General features: G+C 41.4%; 1 protein-coding gene across 15 annotated transcripts in view; it reads right to left on the minus strand.

Annotated features, from left to right (window-relative positions):
- dock7 (dedicator of cytokinesis 7) overlaps positions 1–16857 on the minus strand; it is a 173041-nt gene that overhangs the window by 136160 nt on the left and 20024 nt on the right. For all 15 annotated transcript variants that reach the window (XM_048539932.2, XM_048539944.2, XM_048539943.2 and 12 more), the window contains exons 4-5: positions 15561–15629; positions 15334–15463 (exon numbers count right to left, since the gene is read on the minus strand). In XM_048539932.2, coding sequence (XP_048395889.1) covers positions 15334–15463; positions 15561–15629 — 199 coding nt within the window. The remainder of the gene's footprint in view (positions 1–15333; positions 15464–15560; positions 15630–16857) is intronic.

A 16857-nucleotide genomic window follows, 5' to 3' on the forward strand; every position in this document is an offset into this window, starting at 1 on the left:
AGAAGTCATATATGTGTGTGGGGTCAATGAGTATGTCTTGTTGCACCCCTGGAAAATGTAACCTACTGCTGGCCTGAAAGTGCACTGTATTGGACCTCCTATGAATGTCTGATCTGCCGATCTGTGTCAGAGGCTTGGATTAGATACGCACTACTTACCTGGATATTTACCCTAGAACTGCTACACTGTTAACTCTCCAGTGTAAATCAGTTATTAAGAATCCAAACCTATCCACCATCCCCAACATATGAACTCCCAAATCACCAAGTGAATTGGTCGTGCCTCCTAACCATAATATGCATTACTGACTATCCACTCAACCATACCTTCAGAGAGGTGATGGAATTGTGGTATTATCACTGGACTGTTAATCCACAGTCTCAGATAATGTTCTGGGGACCCAGGTTCGAATCCACCATGACAGACGGTGGAATTTGAATTCAATAAATATCTGGAATTAAAAGACTAATGATAACCGTAAATCCATTGCTGATTATTAGGGAAAACCCATTTGGTTCACAAATGTCCTTTAGGGTCCTCGTGGTCTAGCCTACATGCGACTCCAGACTCACAGCAATGTAGAACATAGAACACAGAACATTACGGCACAGTACAGGCCCTTCGGCCCTCGATGTTGTGCCGACCTGTCATACCGATCTCAAGCCCATCTAACCTACACTATTCCATGTACGTCTATATGCCTATCCAATGACGGCTTAAATGTACCTAAAGTTGGCGAATTTACTACCGTTGCAGGCAAAGCGTTCCATTCCCTTACTACTCTCTGAGTAAAGAAACTACCTCTGACATCTGTCCTATATCTTTCACCCCTCAATTTAAAACTATGCCCCCTCGTGCTCGCCGTCACCATCCTAGGAAAAAGGCTCTCCCTATCCACCCTATCTAACCCTCTGATTATTTTACATGTTTCAATTAAGTCACCTCTCAACCTTCTTCTTTCTAATGAAAACAGCCTCAAGTCCCTCAGCCTTTCCTCGTAAGACCTTCCCTCCATACCAGGCAACATCCTAGTAAATCTCCTCTGCACCCTTTCCAAAGCTTCCAAGCATGGCTTGATCAAATACAGTCAACACGGCTTTGTGAGGGGTAGGTCATGCCTTACAAACCTTATCGAGTTTTTTGAGGATGTGACTAGAAAAGTTGATGAGGGTCGAGCTGTGGATGTGGTGTATATGGACTTCAGTAAGGCATTTGATAAGGTTCCCCATGGTAGGCTCATTCAGAAGGTCAGGAGGAATGGGATACAGGGGAACTTAGCTGCTTGGATACAGAATTGGCTGGCCAACAGAAGACAGCGAGTGGTAGTAGAAGGAAAATATTCTGCCTGGAAGTCAGTGGTGAGTGGAGTTCCACAGGGCTCTGTCCTTGGGCCTCTACTGTTTGTAATTTTTATTAATGACTTGGATGAGGGGATTGAAGGATGGGTCAGCAAGTTTGCAGACGACACAAAGGTCGGAGGTGTCGTTGACAGTGTAGAGGGCTGTTGTAGGCTGCAGCGGGACATTGACAGGATGCAGAGATGGGCTGAGAGGTGGCAGATGGAGTTCAACCTGGATAAATGCGAGGTGATGCATTTTGGAAGGTCGAATTTGAAAGCTGAGTACAGGATTAAGGATAGGATTCTTGGCAGCGTGGAGGAACAGAGGGATCTTGGTGTGCAGATACATAGATCCCTTAAAATGGCCATCCAAGTGGACAGGGTTGTTAAGAAAGCATATGGTGTTTTGGCTTTCATTAACAGGGGGATTGAGTTTAAGAGTCGTGAGATCTTGTTGCAGCTCTATAAAAGTTTGGTTAGACCGCACTTGGAATACTGCGTCCAGTTCTGGGCGCCCTATTATAGGAAAGATGTGGATGCTTTGGAGAGGGTTTAGAGAAGGTTTACCAGGATGCTGCCTGGACTGGAGGGCTTATCTTATGAAGAGAGGTTGACTGAGCTTGGACTTTTTTCATTGGAGGAAAGGAGGAGGAGAGGGGACCTAATTGAGGTATACAAGATAATGAGAGGCATAGATAGAGTTGATAGCCAGGGACTATTTCCCAGGGCAGAAATGGCTAGCACGAGGGGTCATAGTTTTAAGCTGGTTGGTGGAAAGTATAGAGGGGATGTCAGAGGCAAGTTCTTTACGCAGAGAGTTGTGAGAGCATGGAATGCGTTGCCAGCAGCAGTTGTGGAAGCAAGGTCATTGGGGTCATTTAAGAGACTGCTGGACATGTATATGGTCACAGAAATTTGAGGGTGCATACATGAGGATCAATGGTCGGCACAACATTGTGGGCTGAAGGGCCTGTTCTGTGCTGTACTGTTCTATGTTCTATGTTCTATGTTCTATCCTTCTTATAATGCTGTGACCAGAACTGAACACAATACTCCAAGTGCGGCCACACCAGAGTTTTGTACAGCTGCAGCATAACCTCTTGGTTCCGGAACTCAATCCCTCCATTAATAAATGCTAAAGCACTGTATGCCTTCTTAACAGCCCTGTCAACCTGGGCGGCAACTTTGAAGGATCTGTGTACATGGACACCGAGATCTCTCTGCTCATCCACACTACCAAGAATCTTTCCATTAGCCCAGTACTTTGCCTTCCAGTTACTCCTACCAAAGTGCATCACCTCACACTTGTCTGCATTAAACTCCATTTGCCACCTCTCAGCCCAGCTCTGCAGCTTATCTATGTCTCTCTGCAACCTACAGCATCGTTCGTCACTATCCACAACTCCAACGACCTTAGTGTCGTCTGCAAATTTATTAACCCTTCCTTCTACGCCCTCATCCGGGTAATTTATAAAAATGGCAAACAGCAGTGGACCCAACACCGACCCTTGCGGTACACAACTAGTAACTGGTCTCCAGGATGAACATTTCCCATCAACTACCACCCTCTGTTTTCTTTCAGCAAGCCAATTTCCAATCCAAACTGCTATATCTCCCACAATTCCATTCCTCCGCATTTTGTACAATAGCCTAATGTGGGGAACCTTATCGAATGCCTTGCTGAAATCATGGTTGACTCTAAACTATTAGGGGTGGACAATAAATACTACCTAGCCAACGACACTCTCATCCTGTGCATGATTAAAGAAATAAAGGAACCTAACCCACTGCACTCCCCGAATGTACCTGAATGGCCCTCCATCAAACAGACTACATACCCTAATCCTGCCCACTTTCACTGAGTCAAACACCAACCCTACAATCCATATACTTATCGATCCATGACTCACTCCTAATCCATCTATCCATTCACAAACCCTACAGGCATACTTGAAACCTTTCAAAAATTGCCCACATATGGCAACTGATGGTGTAAAAACTGGGAGGGTATGGCATAAATAGCAGAGAAGCTGAATACATTCTTATCATCAAGTCTTCACATTGCAAGTGTTATGGGCCAGGCCAAGCCCCCTCAAAATGTATTAAGAAGACAGCCTAACTACTAACTACTTCTTATTCTAAACAGAAGTGTAAGGTGTTAACTTCCAGATGCAATTCAATTGGTCAACCTACTCAACATAAAACAAAACACACAGTATTTCTAGAGATAATGGGAACTGCAGATGCTGGAGATTCCAAGATAATAAAATGTGAGGCTGGATGAACACAGCAGGCCAAGCAGCATCTCAGGAGCACAAAAGCTGACGTTTCGGGCCTAGACCCTTCATCAGAGAGCCTCACATTTTATTAACACAGTATTTCTACACTACTGTTAAAATACAGACAAAAGAAATAAAAATTTGGCTTAACTGTAATTCTATTGAAATACTTAACAAAATAATATATATATAAAAAAAAATATTAATCAATACTAACTGTTCCAATATGGTGGCATCCCATAAACACAATGTAGGTAAGGGCAAATTCAGTAAAATAGATTGTCTCAGACGCAATTTTAGCAGCAGGAAAGGAATCCCAGCTTTTAGCTGTAACAGAGAGAGCAATAAGATGTTCCACATTCAGCTTCAACACCCCAGCAAGTGCAGAAAGCTAATGCTAAAAATCCTGGTTCTGACGGGAATTTGATCTTACACGTTCATCCTGCTTCTACGGCTCCAACTTTTTAAAAAAATCTCAAGTCCTCAGAAGCTGTTTGCTTTATTGGCTTTGAGCAATTCACTCAACACTTCTGTCTCAACTCTTCTTCATTTAAAAAAAAGAACAAAATACAACTCTTAAAGCCAAAGAAGACACTATTGTAACGGTAGGAGGTGGTCAAACCCCTTTGATAATTAAAACCAAAACACCCAGAGAAGCTCACCTTGACCTGTAATCTGCTAGAGAAAATGGGAAAAATGTAATAACCACCCTTTCACCTCCCAATCTGTTATAAAGAAAAAGTTAAATGAAAGAAATCCCTGATACTCTCTTTATAAGCAACAACAATTTATTTATCTAACACTGAACAAATTAACAGACCTACTAACAAACTGAAAAATTCCCCCTTAACTACTAACTATTCCCAAACAGAACAAAATTCTAATAGCATGCTGTTCCAATGAGTCCCACTGATATAAACCAAAGTAATTAGAAAAATAAATTAAAACTTAGACTCTCAAAAGTACTGTCAGGATGCATCTTCCAGAGTGTTCTGCGCCTTTTCTGCTAGTTTTCAGTCTGGCATTCTTTCTTCGTCAAATCTTTGTGTCAGGAATATTAGGTAAGAATGCCGTGGTACCTTCTAGATGGTGCTTAATCAGAGAGCTTAAAGATTTCCGCGAGAGCTAGAGTGTTATTTTTCTGATAGTAGTTCACTCTCACACTAATTTTCAAAAGCCGTCTTCCTACATATCCTTGATGACCTTTCAATTTTCTTATAATAGGTTTGGCCCTAGGTTGTCAACTCCATCAGATTTAAATTTAATTGGGTTTTGGCATCTAGGACCTGCTTTAAATTAACTGGCTGATATTCAAGCTGGTTGCCTTAACATCAAAGCAAGCCGAGACTGCCAACCACAGTCAATTGATACGTGTTTCAATTTCAGAGCTGGTTGCAGTTTTTTTAAATCTCTAAACTTAGAAAAGCACCTCAACTCTTAAAGGGACCATGCACTCTTCTCCACTATCATTTTGACAAATCAATTCTAACATCCTTCCATCTAATTCATAAGTACTCGACCCAACTTCACAACACTACAGCATTCCAACAATACAAACAATCAAGGGACAAATGGAGATGAGAAAATAAATATAATAGCTGGTGATAGAAAAAAGGTGTCAGGGAAATTTATGAGGCAAAAGACCAATAAGCGTCTTGGACTTAATGCAATGCATCTTAGGATTGTAAAAATAGTAACTATAGTTCATGCACTGTAGTGATCTTCCAAGAACCTTATATTCTGGAAAAATCCCGGAAGATTGAAAATTTTCAACTTAACACTTTTATTTAAAAAGGAAGAACAAAAACAGCTAACTGTAGGCCATTTAATTTAACATCTGTTATTCAGAAAATATTACAGTCTAATTTAAAAGATGAAATAGCATAGCATTAAAAAATATATATGATGCAAAGGAAGCATGGCTTCATAAAGAGGAACTCTTTGGAGAGGTAACAAGCAAGATAGATAAAGGGAAAGCAGTGGATGTGATACATTTGGATTTTAGAAAACATTTGGTATGCTATGGTTGGTTCACTCACCAAACTGGTTCATTAGTTTGCAGGCATCTCGTTACCCTTCTGGGTAACATCAAAGTGCAGCCTCATCCACAAACCGAGCTACAAAACTACTCAAAAATATTGGGCGTTTGGTAAGGTACGGCAGTTTAGACTACTTTAGAGACCACGGTGTTGGATGTCATATATTAGCACGAATAGAAGACTGACTAACTTACTGAAGACAGGGTTGGGATACGGTGAAAATTTTAAGATAGCAATCTGTAACTAGTGGAGTGCCATAGGGATCAGGGCTATGGCACAATTATTTACAATATATATTAACGACATAGACGAGGAAAATAAATGCACCATAGCCAAGAACGCAGATGGCACAGAAGTACGTGGGAAAGCAAGTGCTGAAGATGACACAAAGAGTCTGCTGAGGGATATAAACAGGATATACAAATGGGTAAAAACCCAGCAGATAGAAAACAATAGGGGAAAATGTAAGGTTATGCATTTTGCAGGTAAAATAGAGGAGCTGAATTTATTTAAATAAAGAAAGACAGCAGAAAGCTACAGCACAGAGGGAGTTTGGATACTCCTGCATAAATCACAGACAGCTAGTATGTAAGGTCAGTAGGTAATAAGGAGCACAATGGATTGTTAGCCTTTATTTCAAAGGAAATTAAGGATGAAAATAGGGGCATTTTGCTAAAATTATACAAGGCATTAGTTAGACCACAGTTGATAATTTTGGTCCCTCGATTTACGGTGTACAGTTCTGGTCACCACATTTTCAAGAGGATGTGGATGCTTTGGAGAGCATGCAGAGGAGGTTCACCAGGATGTTGCCTGGTATGGAGGGCGCTAGCCATGAAGAGAGGTTGAATAAATTGGGATTATTTACATTAGCAAGACGGAGGTTGAGGGGGAACCTGATTGAGGTCTACAAAATCATGTGAGGTATAGACAGGGAGGATAGCAAGAAGCTTTTTCCCAGAGTGGGGGACTCAATTACTAGGGGTCACGATTTCAAAGTGAGAGGGGATAAGTTTAAGGGAGATATGCGTAGAATGTCCTTCACGCGGAGAGTGGTGGGTGTCTGGAAGGCATCGCCAGCAGAGGTGGTAGAGGCGGGCACGATAGCATCATTTAAGATGTATCTGGGCAGATACATGAATGGGCAGGGAGCAGAGGAATACAGATCTTTTGAAAATAGGTGACAGGTTTAGATAGAGGATCTGGATCGGCGCAGGCTTGGAAAGCCAAAGGGCCCTGTTCCTGTGCTATAATTTTCTTTGTTCTTTGTTCTTAGGGAAAGATTTCCTGGCATTGAAGGCAGTCAAAGAAGGCTCACTAGGCTAATCCCAGATATGGAGGGACTGTCTTATGAAGAGAAACAGAGTAGCTTGGACCTGTACGCATTGAGGCTCAGAAGAATCCAAGGCGATCTTACTGAAGCACACAAGACTTTCAGGGAACATGACACTGTAGATGCAGAAAGGATGTTTCCCATTATAGTCTAGGGCCAGAGGACATAACCTCACAATAAAGCAGATCATAAGGAATTTCTCCTCTCAGCCAGTAATGGATCTTTGGAATTCTATACCACACACTGGGTAGGCGATGGCCTAGTGGTATTGTCGCTACACTATTAATCCAGAAACCCAGCAAATGTTCTGGGGACCGCAAGGCAGATGGTGGGATTTGAATTCAATAATTTTTTTTAAAAGTCCGGAATTAAGAATCTACTGATCACCATGAAATCATCACCGATTGTTGGAAAAACCCATCTAGCTCACTAATGTCCTTCAGCGAAGGAAATCTGCCACCCTCACTTGGTCTGGCCTACATGTGCCTCCAGACCCACAGCAATGTGGTTGACTCTCAAGTGCCCTCTGAAATGGCCTAGCAAGCCACTCGGTTGTACCAATCGCTACTAAGTCTCAAAGAAATGAAACTGGATGGATCACGTGGCATCAACTGGGGCACTAGGAAAGACAACGGCAGAAACAGCGCTGTCGACAGTGCAAAGTTCTCCTCACTAACATCTGGGAGATGTTAGTGTCAAAATTGGGAGAGCTGTCTCACAGACGAGTCAAACAACAGCCTGACATAGTCATACTCTCAGAATCATTTCTTACAGACAATGTCCCAGACACCACCATCACTAGCCCTGGGTATGTCCCGTCTCACCGGCAGAATAGACCCAGCAGAGGGGGTCGCACAGAGGTATACAGTCGGGATGATGCTGCTCTAGGAATCCTCAACATTGACTCCAAACCCCATGAAGTCTCATGGTTTCAGGTTAAACATGGGCAAAGAAACCTGCTGCTGATTACCACATACTGTCCTACCTCAGCTGATGAATCAGTACTCCTCAATATTGAACAACACTTAGAGGAAGCACTAAGGATGGCGAGGGCACAAAATGTACTCTGGTGCGGGATTTCAATGTCCGCCACCAAGAATGGCTCAGCAGCAGTACTATCGATCGAGCTGTTCGGGTCCAAAAGGACATAGATGTTAGAATAGGTCTGGGGCAGGTGTTGAGGGAATCAACAAGAGGGAAACACACAAATGACCTCACACTTACTAAACCGACAGCTGCAGTTGCATCTGTTCGTGACAGTATCAGTAAGAGTGACCATTGCACATTCCTCGTGGAGACAAAGTTCCCCCTCACATTGAGAACAACCTCCAGTTGTGTGGCACTATCACCATGCGAAATGGGACAGACTTTTCACAGATCTAGCAACTCAAAACTGGGCATCAATGAGGTGCTGTGGGCCATCAACAGCAGCAGAATTGTCCTCCAGCACAATCTGTAACCTCATGGCCCGGCTTATTCCTCACTCAACCATTACCATCAAGCCAGGGACCAACCCTGGTTCAATGGAGAGTGCAGGAGGGCATGCCAGGAGCAGCACCAGGCATTCCTGAAGATAAGGTGTAAACCTGGTGAAGCCACCAAACAGGACTACTTGCACACCCAATAGCAAAAGCAGCAAGTGACAGACAGAGTCAAGTAATCCCACAACCAACAAATCAGATCTAAGCTCTGCAGTCCTGCCATATCCAGTCGTGAATGGTGGTGGACAATTAAATAACTCAATGGAGGAGGAGGATCTACAAATATCCCTATCCTCAATGATGGAAGAGCCCAGCACATCAGTGCAAAAGATAAGGCTGAAGTATACATGGCAATCTTCAGCGTGCCAAGTGGATGATCCATCTTGGCCTCCTCCAGTGGCCCCAGCATTACAGATACCAGTCTTCAACCAATTCAATTCACTCCACATGATATCAAAACCAGTTGGAAGCACTGGATACTGCAACGGCTACGGGCCCTGACAACATTCCCACAATAGTACTGAAGACTTGTGCTCCAGAACTTGCTGTTACTAGCCAAGCTGTTACAGTACAGCTACAACACTGGTATATATCCGACAATGTGGAAAATTACCCAAGTACACCCTGTACAGAAAAAGCAGGACAAATCCAACTCAGCTAATTACCACTCAATCAGTCTACTCTGAATTATCAGTAAAGTGATGTAAGGTGTCAACAACAGTGCTACCAAGCAGCACCTGCTCAGTGACACCCAGTTTGGGTTCCGCCAGGGCCACTCAGCTCCTGATCTCATTACAGCCTTGGTTCAAACATGGACAAAAGAGCTCAATTCCAGAGGTGAGGTGAGTGCAACAGCCCTTGATAATAAGGCTACATTCGACTGAATGTGGCATCAAGGAGCCCGATCAAAACTGGAATCAATGGGTATCAGGGCAGACTATCTGATGGTTGAAGTCATACCTGACACATAGGAAGATGGTTATGGTTGTGGGAGGTCAATCATCTCAGCTCCAGGACATCTCTGCAAGAGTTCCTCAGGGTAGTGTCCTCAGCCCAATCATCCTCAGCTGCTTCTTCAATGACCTCCCTTCCATCATAAGGTCAGAAGTGGGCATGTTCGCCAATGGTGGCACAATGCTCAGCACCATTCGTGACTCCTCAGATACTGAAGCAGTCCATGTTCACATGCAACAAGATCTGGACAATATCCAGGCTTGGGCTGACAAATGGCAAGTGACATTTACACTACAGAATGGCAGGCTATGACCATCACCAATGAGAGACAATCTAGCCACCCTCCCCCAACATTCAATGGTGTTACCATCACTAAATACCCTATTAATCAAAGTCGTGGGGGTTACTATTGACCAGAAACTCAACTGGACTCACCGCATTAACAGTGGGTACAACAGCAGGCCAGAAGCTAAGAATACTGCAGCGAGGAACTCACCTCCTGACTCCTCCACAAGGCACAAATCAGGACTATGATGAAACACTCCCCACTTGCCTGGATGTATGCAGCCCCAACAACACTTAAGAAGCTTGACACCATCCAGGTCAAAGCAGCCCACTTGATTGGCACTACATCCATAAGGATTCACTCCCTCCACCACTGACACTCAGTCACAGCAGAGTGAACTAACTACAAGATGCACTACAGAAATTCACCAAAGATCCTCAGACAGCACCTTCCAAACCCCGATCACTTCCATATAGAAGGACAAGGGCATCAGGCATATGGGAACACTTCCATCTCCAAGTTCCCCTTCAAGTCACGCACCATCCTGACTTGGAAATATATCGCCATTCCTTCACTGTCGCTGGGTCAAAATCCTGGAACTCCTTCTTGAATAGCATTGTGGGTAAACCTACAGTAGGAGGACTGCAGCAGTTCAAAAAGATACCTCACCCATCAGTTTCTCAAGGGCAGCTAGGGATGGGCAAGAAATACTGGCCAGGCAGCAACACCCACATGCCACAAATGAATAGAGAAAAAAAGACATAGGACAGTCAGGGCTGTGTTGATATGCATTTTCAAGGCTGACTTAGCAGATTTTTATTCAGTAAGGAATCAAGGATTAACAAGAAAAGACAAAAAAATGGACTTGAGGATGACCAGACCAGCCATGATCCCATTGAATGACGGTGAAGACTCAATGTGTTGACCGCTTATGTCTGTTCCTATAACTTGCAATCTTTTCCAGGAATGGCTGCACAGAGGAGTTATTGCTACAACCAGGACTCAACATGCCAGCTGAAAGTGCAGCATCACTGCTGATTAGAAGATCTGGTCCATTATTTCAGATATATTCTGCAATCCTAGATACACGCAATCCTAGATACATACAATCCAATCTGTGAGAAAGGAAGGATTTGTCTTGAAACATAGGGAAACTTCTTTTTTTGGTCAAGAAATATATAATTACAGACAAGAAATCTTCAAATGAATTATATCTGGTAAATTTTAGTCTATGGTTATGAGCATTTATGTGGTTAGTATTTCATTTTTTTAATTCAAGAAAAACTGAAGATTAACAATTTTAATTTAAAGGAAGGGGACTGAATGACTTAAGTATCCTTCCCAATACAGTGTAAACATGGATCAGTGATGTCTCTGCAACAAAGCGCAGTGTCTTTGCACTGCTCATTGTTTCCAGTAGTTTACGGGCATTTCACAAAGACTGTAAGCACTGTGACCTCCAATCCTTAATGCTTGTTCCAGCCTACCCCAACATTTCTCATCTTAACTCAGAAAGGCATCTCATAATGATGCAGGATAGATTTCTTTTACTTCACAGATGTCTTGTAATCAACATCTTTGTGGTCGTTTAATTAGTGGCATTTACTACTTAGTTAGAAGGTCGCATTGGACCCAGTAAGACTGCCTCAAAGGCATTTATTGCAAGAATACTGTTGCTGGCACACAAAAGAAATTCTCATCTCAATAATGGGCCTCATTTAAATTGAGGTCCAGAGGTGAAAGGTCACGATTTGATTTATTCATCTCAACTTGCGCAGTCTTTAAATAAACTGCCCATAAACCCTCGAGGTCTTGACTCTAAATTTGGGGAAGACCACTATTAGCAAAATGTTTAAACTTGCAGATTCCACCAACCAGGCACAGCAAATAACGAGCACAGTCTTTTCTGTAAAGAAAACTGATGAGGATCAAATTCTTGAGATGGAAGGAAGCAAATTTTCAGGAGTTTGCTAAGTTTAACTCTGCGATGAGGGTTCTTCAGCGGAACATTTTACTATTATTACTGATCCATCCAATAAGTATATCATTGGACATGTGTATCAATGCTGTTTGTTGGGCCTTTCTTGGGTGGGTGCCTCTTTTGTTTCTATAAGTGAGCAGAATTCAAGCAATTCACTGTGTGACTTCGACAGGTTTCAAAATACATCATGGGCCATTCAATAAAACTTAAAGTTTATGATGTCATCTAACTTTAGGTACTGGTATAATAATTATAAATATAGACAACTGATATTCTACTTCTATCATCTGATTAAAAAGACAAATATTGACATAAAATGCTGCAATGATCATCTGACCACAGATTGGTCAAATGGAATACATGAAACCAGCATCACTGAAATGACAATATAATTTAAAGACACTGTAACAACCAGATGGCCATGAAGAGTAACCATACTTATTGCGTGTGTCCGTGTGTGTGTGCTTTATAAAGCTTTGTTTTTAAACAGAAAAGAAATGGTAAACACTGACAGGCTCTGACGGTGGCAGCCATAGTCTCTTGACTGGAATTAGCCAGGACCTTCCAGAACATTCTACAAATCAAAGCCAACCAGTCCAGTAACATATCCTTCAACTCTGGAGATTTGGTCTCCTACCTATAGCAACTATAAGTTGCCTACTGATATCCGGCCATCCACGATGATCATGATACAAATGAATTGCAAAGTAATACTCAGAATGAAATGCTTTCTATTGGTCACTGAGTGGTCCAATAGTATCTCCTTAACCTACATCAATATTGTTATATGGACAAAAGTATTTAATTTCTCTAAATAGTTTGTAGAAACTCCTGCATCACATGACTGGAACCTGAGTTTGCTGAGAAGTTTAAGCACAGAAACATGTCATCGGGCTTTAGTCGCTACCTTAAATCACAGGAGCTGCTCTTGGCCTTAGTAGCTAAGCCTGCCTCTCCAACTTTCACTCTCAAAAGCCTGATCTCTACAAATAATGAATTTGCTGCCAAATGTGACTAATTCGCTGAGCGTTAGAAATGATATTACACCACCAATTGGCAATTATCTGCATACCAGCTCCCACAGGAAAAGAACATAGAAGATATGGTTAGTAGGTTTGCAGATGACATCAAAATTGGAGGTGTAGTGGACAGCGAAAAAGGTTACCTCAGAGTACAACAGGATCTTGATCAGACGGGCCAACGGGCCAAGTAGGCAGATGGAGTTTAATTTAGAAAAATGTGAAGTGCTGCATTTTGGAAAGGCAAATCAGGGCAGGTCTTATACATTCCATAGCAAGGTCCTGGAGAGTGTTGCTGAACAAAGAAGTCTTGGTGTGTAGATTCACAGTTCCTTGAATGTGGAGTCGCAAGTAGATAGGATAGTGAAGAAGGTGTTTAGTATGCTATCCTTTATTGGTCAGTGCATTGAATATGAGAGTTAGGAGATCATGTTGTGGCTGTACAGGATATTAGTGGCTACTATTGGGATACTACGCTCAATTCTGGTCTCCGTTCTATAGGAAGGACGTTGTGAAACTTGAAAGGGTTTTCAAGGACGATACCAGAGTTGGAGAGTTTGAGCTATAGGGAGAGGCTGAATAAACTGGGGCTTTTTTCCCTGAAGTGTAGGAGATGGAGGGGTGACCTTATAGAGGTTTATAAAATCATAAGGGGCATGGAAAGAGTAAATAGGCAAGATCTTTCCCCCAGCATTGGGGAGTCCAAAACTAGACAGCATAGGTTTAAAGTGAGAGGGGAAAGATTTAAAAGGGAATTAAAGAGCAACATTTTCACACGGAGGGTGGCATATGTATGGAATAAGCTGCCAGAGGAAGTGGTGGAGGCAGGTACAAATATAACATTTAAAAGGCATCTGGATTTGTGTATGAATAGGAAGGATTTAGAGAGATATGGGCCAAACGCTGGTGAATGGAACTAGATTTATTTAGGGTATCTGGTCGACATGGATGAGTGGGACTGAAGAGTTTGTTTCCATACTGTATAACTCTATGACTCTCACTGCTACAAGATCAGCCAACTGACAAACTGGACAATGACTCACTGAACTCTTAACTCATGTAAACTAATACCAATTTTTTTTGGGAAATTCATAATTGCAACTTCTTTCCTTTCCACCTGGGGTGCCTGTATTTGTGAACAAAGTAGCAAAGCAATTCCCCTGTATTTTGAATACTTTATTTAAAAAGCCTTACCTCTGATTATATCTCACGGGATTTTTCTGAGAGTTTATTTCTAAGATTGAAACTGAAAACAAAATGGTTTTGGGAAGAAGTAACTCAGTAAGGGATGGGAACAAAGCTGAAAAGGAATAAAAGTCACTGTCTAAGGCTGAAAGAGGAAAAAGCAATCATAATTTTTTCTATTCTCGCCTTGTCAATTACAACATTGAAAGCAGGTAACTCAGTCAGCTTCAAGTGATTCACATTTCCTGTCTAATTCACACTTGTGTGCTAAGTTGCATATACAAGACATTAATTGTTCAACTTGAAAAAAAACAATGAAGGCAGGCTCAGGAATATACAAAAGGATCCAATTTCAATTGCTATATTAGAAATAGCAAGGCAAAGACAAGCACATGGATGCATAACACCAGAACCCAGAACTCCCTCGTTCTCTCTCCCTCCCTGATTAGCTCAACATCTTGGAATTCCCATTCACTGTGAACTCAAAATATTTACAGATTCTGTTACTGCTAATCAACTGTAGTTTCAGGCTTAAAATCTAACAACTCAGTCTAGTGCATAGCCTTATTTCTCCCTGTCTGTAGATTACATTTTTCATTTTCTTTTTGTCAAAGTTTCAAGCTAATAAAATTCCTCTTTCTTTCACTAAGGAAAACCTTGGTAATTGGTTCCTTCATTTTCTAGTGAACTACATTTTACTTGAAATGTAATATCAACGTGCTAAAAAAATTGCAACCAATTATGAAGAGATTAAAAAGAGCGTAACTAAATCCACTATCCTACTCCTGGGTATTTATTATTCTATAAATATAAGCCACACAGACTCTTGATTAGACAGAAAGGAAACCTTGAATTTATACAGCAACATGGGGCGGCCAGGTAGCTGAGTGGTTAACACTGCTGCCTCACAGTGCCAGGGACCCAGGTTTAATTCCATCCTCGGGCGACTGTCACTGTAGAGTTTGCACATTTTCCCCATGTCTGCATCGGTTTCCGCCGGGTGCTCCAGTTTTTTCCTACAGCCCAAAGATGTGCAGGTCAGGTGGATTAGCCATGCTAGTGTCCAGAGTGTCTAGGAATGCGCAGGCTAGGTGGATTAGCCACGGGAAATGCTGGATTAGAGTGACAGAGTAGGGGTGTAGATCTGGGTGGAACGCTCTTCGGAGGGTCGGTTAACTTGACGGGCTGAATGGCCTGCTTCCACACTATAGGGATCCTATGATACTTTGATTTAGACCGTCAAGGTACTTTATAACCAATTGCATATTTTTGAATAGTCATATACAGTTCCAGAATAGCAAAGCAGCAGGCAACTTGTACATAGCAAACATGATAATGACCAGATAATCTGTTTCTGCAGCCCAGTTACCAACCTGTAACTCATACAAGATATTTTATTTATAATTTCATTCAAATATTTTACATTAAATACTCCACCTGATCATCTTGGTAACTGTTGGTGTCCGGGATTTCATCCGATTCAAAGATCTGCTTTGGTAAACCCTTCTGCCTTTCCTTCTGTTTGTCAAGTGTATTAGGATTGAATCCTGTGCTGAGTTTGTGGTACCTGATTATATGAATTTGAGAAACATTATAATGCAGTTGAGCTTCACTAAACACTTAAAATGAACTCTGGTAGAAAATACATAAAACTGAAAACTTACTTGCGATTCACGATAGCCCAATCCTCAGTATAAGTTTTTACACAGTCTCTGACATGGGGATCCACATCGCTGCAAATGAAGATTTAAATATCATTGATTATAAAAATTATATAGCAATAACGTGGACATAGTGGTCAAAGTGACTTTCACAAGGTATGCACTCTTTTGAAATGATTTCATTGATGATACAAGACTGTGATGTGACCAATTCCTTTAAAATGTTACCAGTTAGTGGAAAGTGGAAAGGAAATTCCCCCATAACCTGAGAATATACAGTGTGTGCTCAGTTTTGGGGAACCCACTTTAAGAAAGATGCTGAAGCCATGGACAGGGAAATAAGAAATGTGGACAGGCCCAGGGATAAGATGTTTTAGCAAGAAAGACAGAAAAGAGAAGCAAGAATCCCCTTCATTACAGCATGAAAGGGTTTAAAAAAAGGCAACATGTTAAATGTGTTAAAATTGTAAAGGATTTTTTTAAATCAAATAAATAGAGAACAAACATTTCCACTGACTCACAAGACAGGTCATAAAATTTTAGGTCAGCGACAATAAAGTGACAGGAATTAATTTTTTAACAGAGCATAAATAAAAAAATCTGAAACTTCCCTTTCCGATCAAAGTCAGCCCTCAGACTGTCCATATAAAACTGCCAAATCAGATACCTTTGCACTGTTAGCATATACATTGTGAACTAGGCTAATAGGCCTTTTTCTTTTAACTTCAGCTATGACATAGTAATGGCATTCATCTCATTGCCTGGGTTCAAACCCCCCCAAGTTCTAATATTGAAAGGGCAATGTGCTGACTTACCTCACCACAGGTTTCACACATTATAAGTTAATGTATTTCATCCTGATGTGCTTCTTACACATCACTTATCATTTCTTTCTTCAAATATTTAGTCTCTCCATTTTGTAAAGCGAATTTGGATTTTGCTTCTATCCCTATTTCTGGTAATACACTTCAGGTTCAGGAATAGTCCCAAGAATATAGATTCTAAACCAAATAGACATTAGTTCCCTTCCACAGATTAATATTTATAATATTCACCTGACGACAAAAAAAGCATTCAATACAATTTCAAGAATTTACATACTAAAAAACTAGTTTAGACATATTTTTGTAATTCAAGATATGTGATATATATACATATATCTCACTTGTTTTAGAATTTGGATTTTGAACTAGTAGCATGTGGGCATGGTCAGTGTGTATGATTAACTTGTTGGTCTTTATACAGTCATTATTTTTTAATCAGTATGAGACAGAGAGAGAGACAGACAGACAAAAAAAAA

This window comes from Stegostoma tigrinum, chromosome 8 (genome assembly GCF_030684315.1).
Source record: "Stegostoma tigrinum isolate sSteTig4 chromosome 8, sSteTig4.hap1, whole genome shotgun sequence".
Classification (NCBI taxonomy): Eukaryota; Metazoa; Chordata; class Chondrichthyes; order Orectolobiformes; family Stegostomatidae; genus Stegostoma; species Stegostoma tigrinum.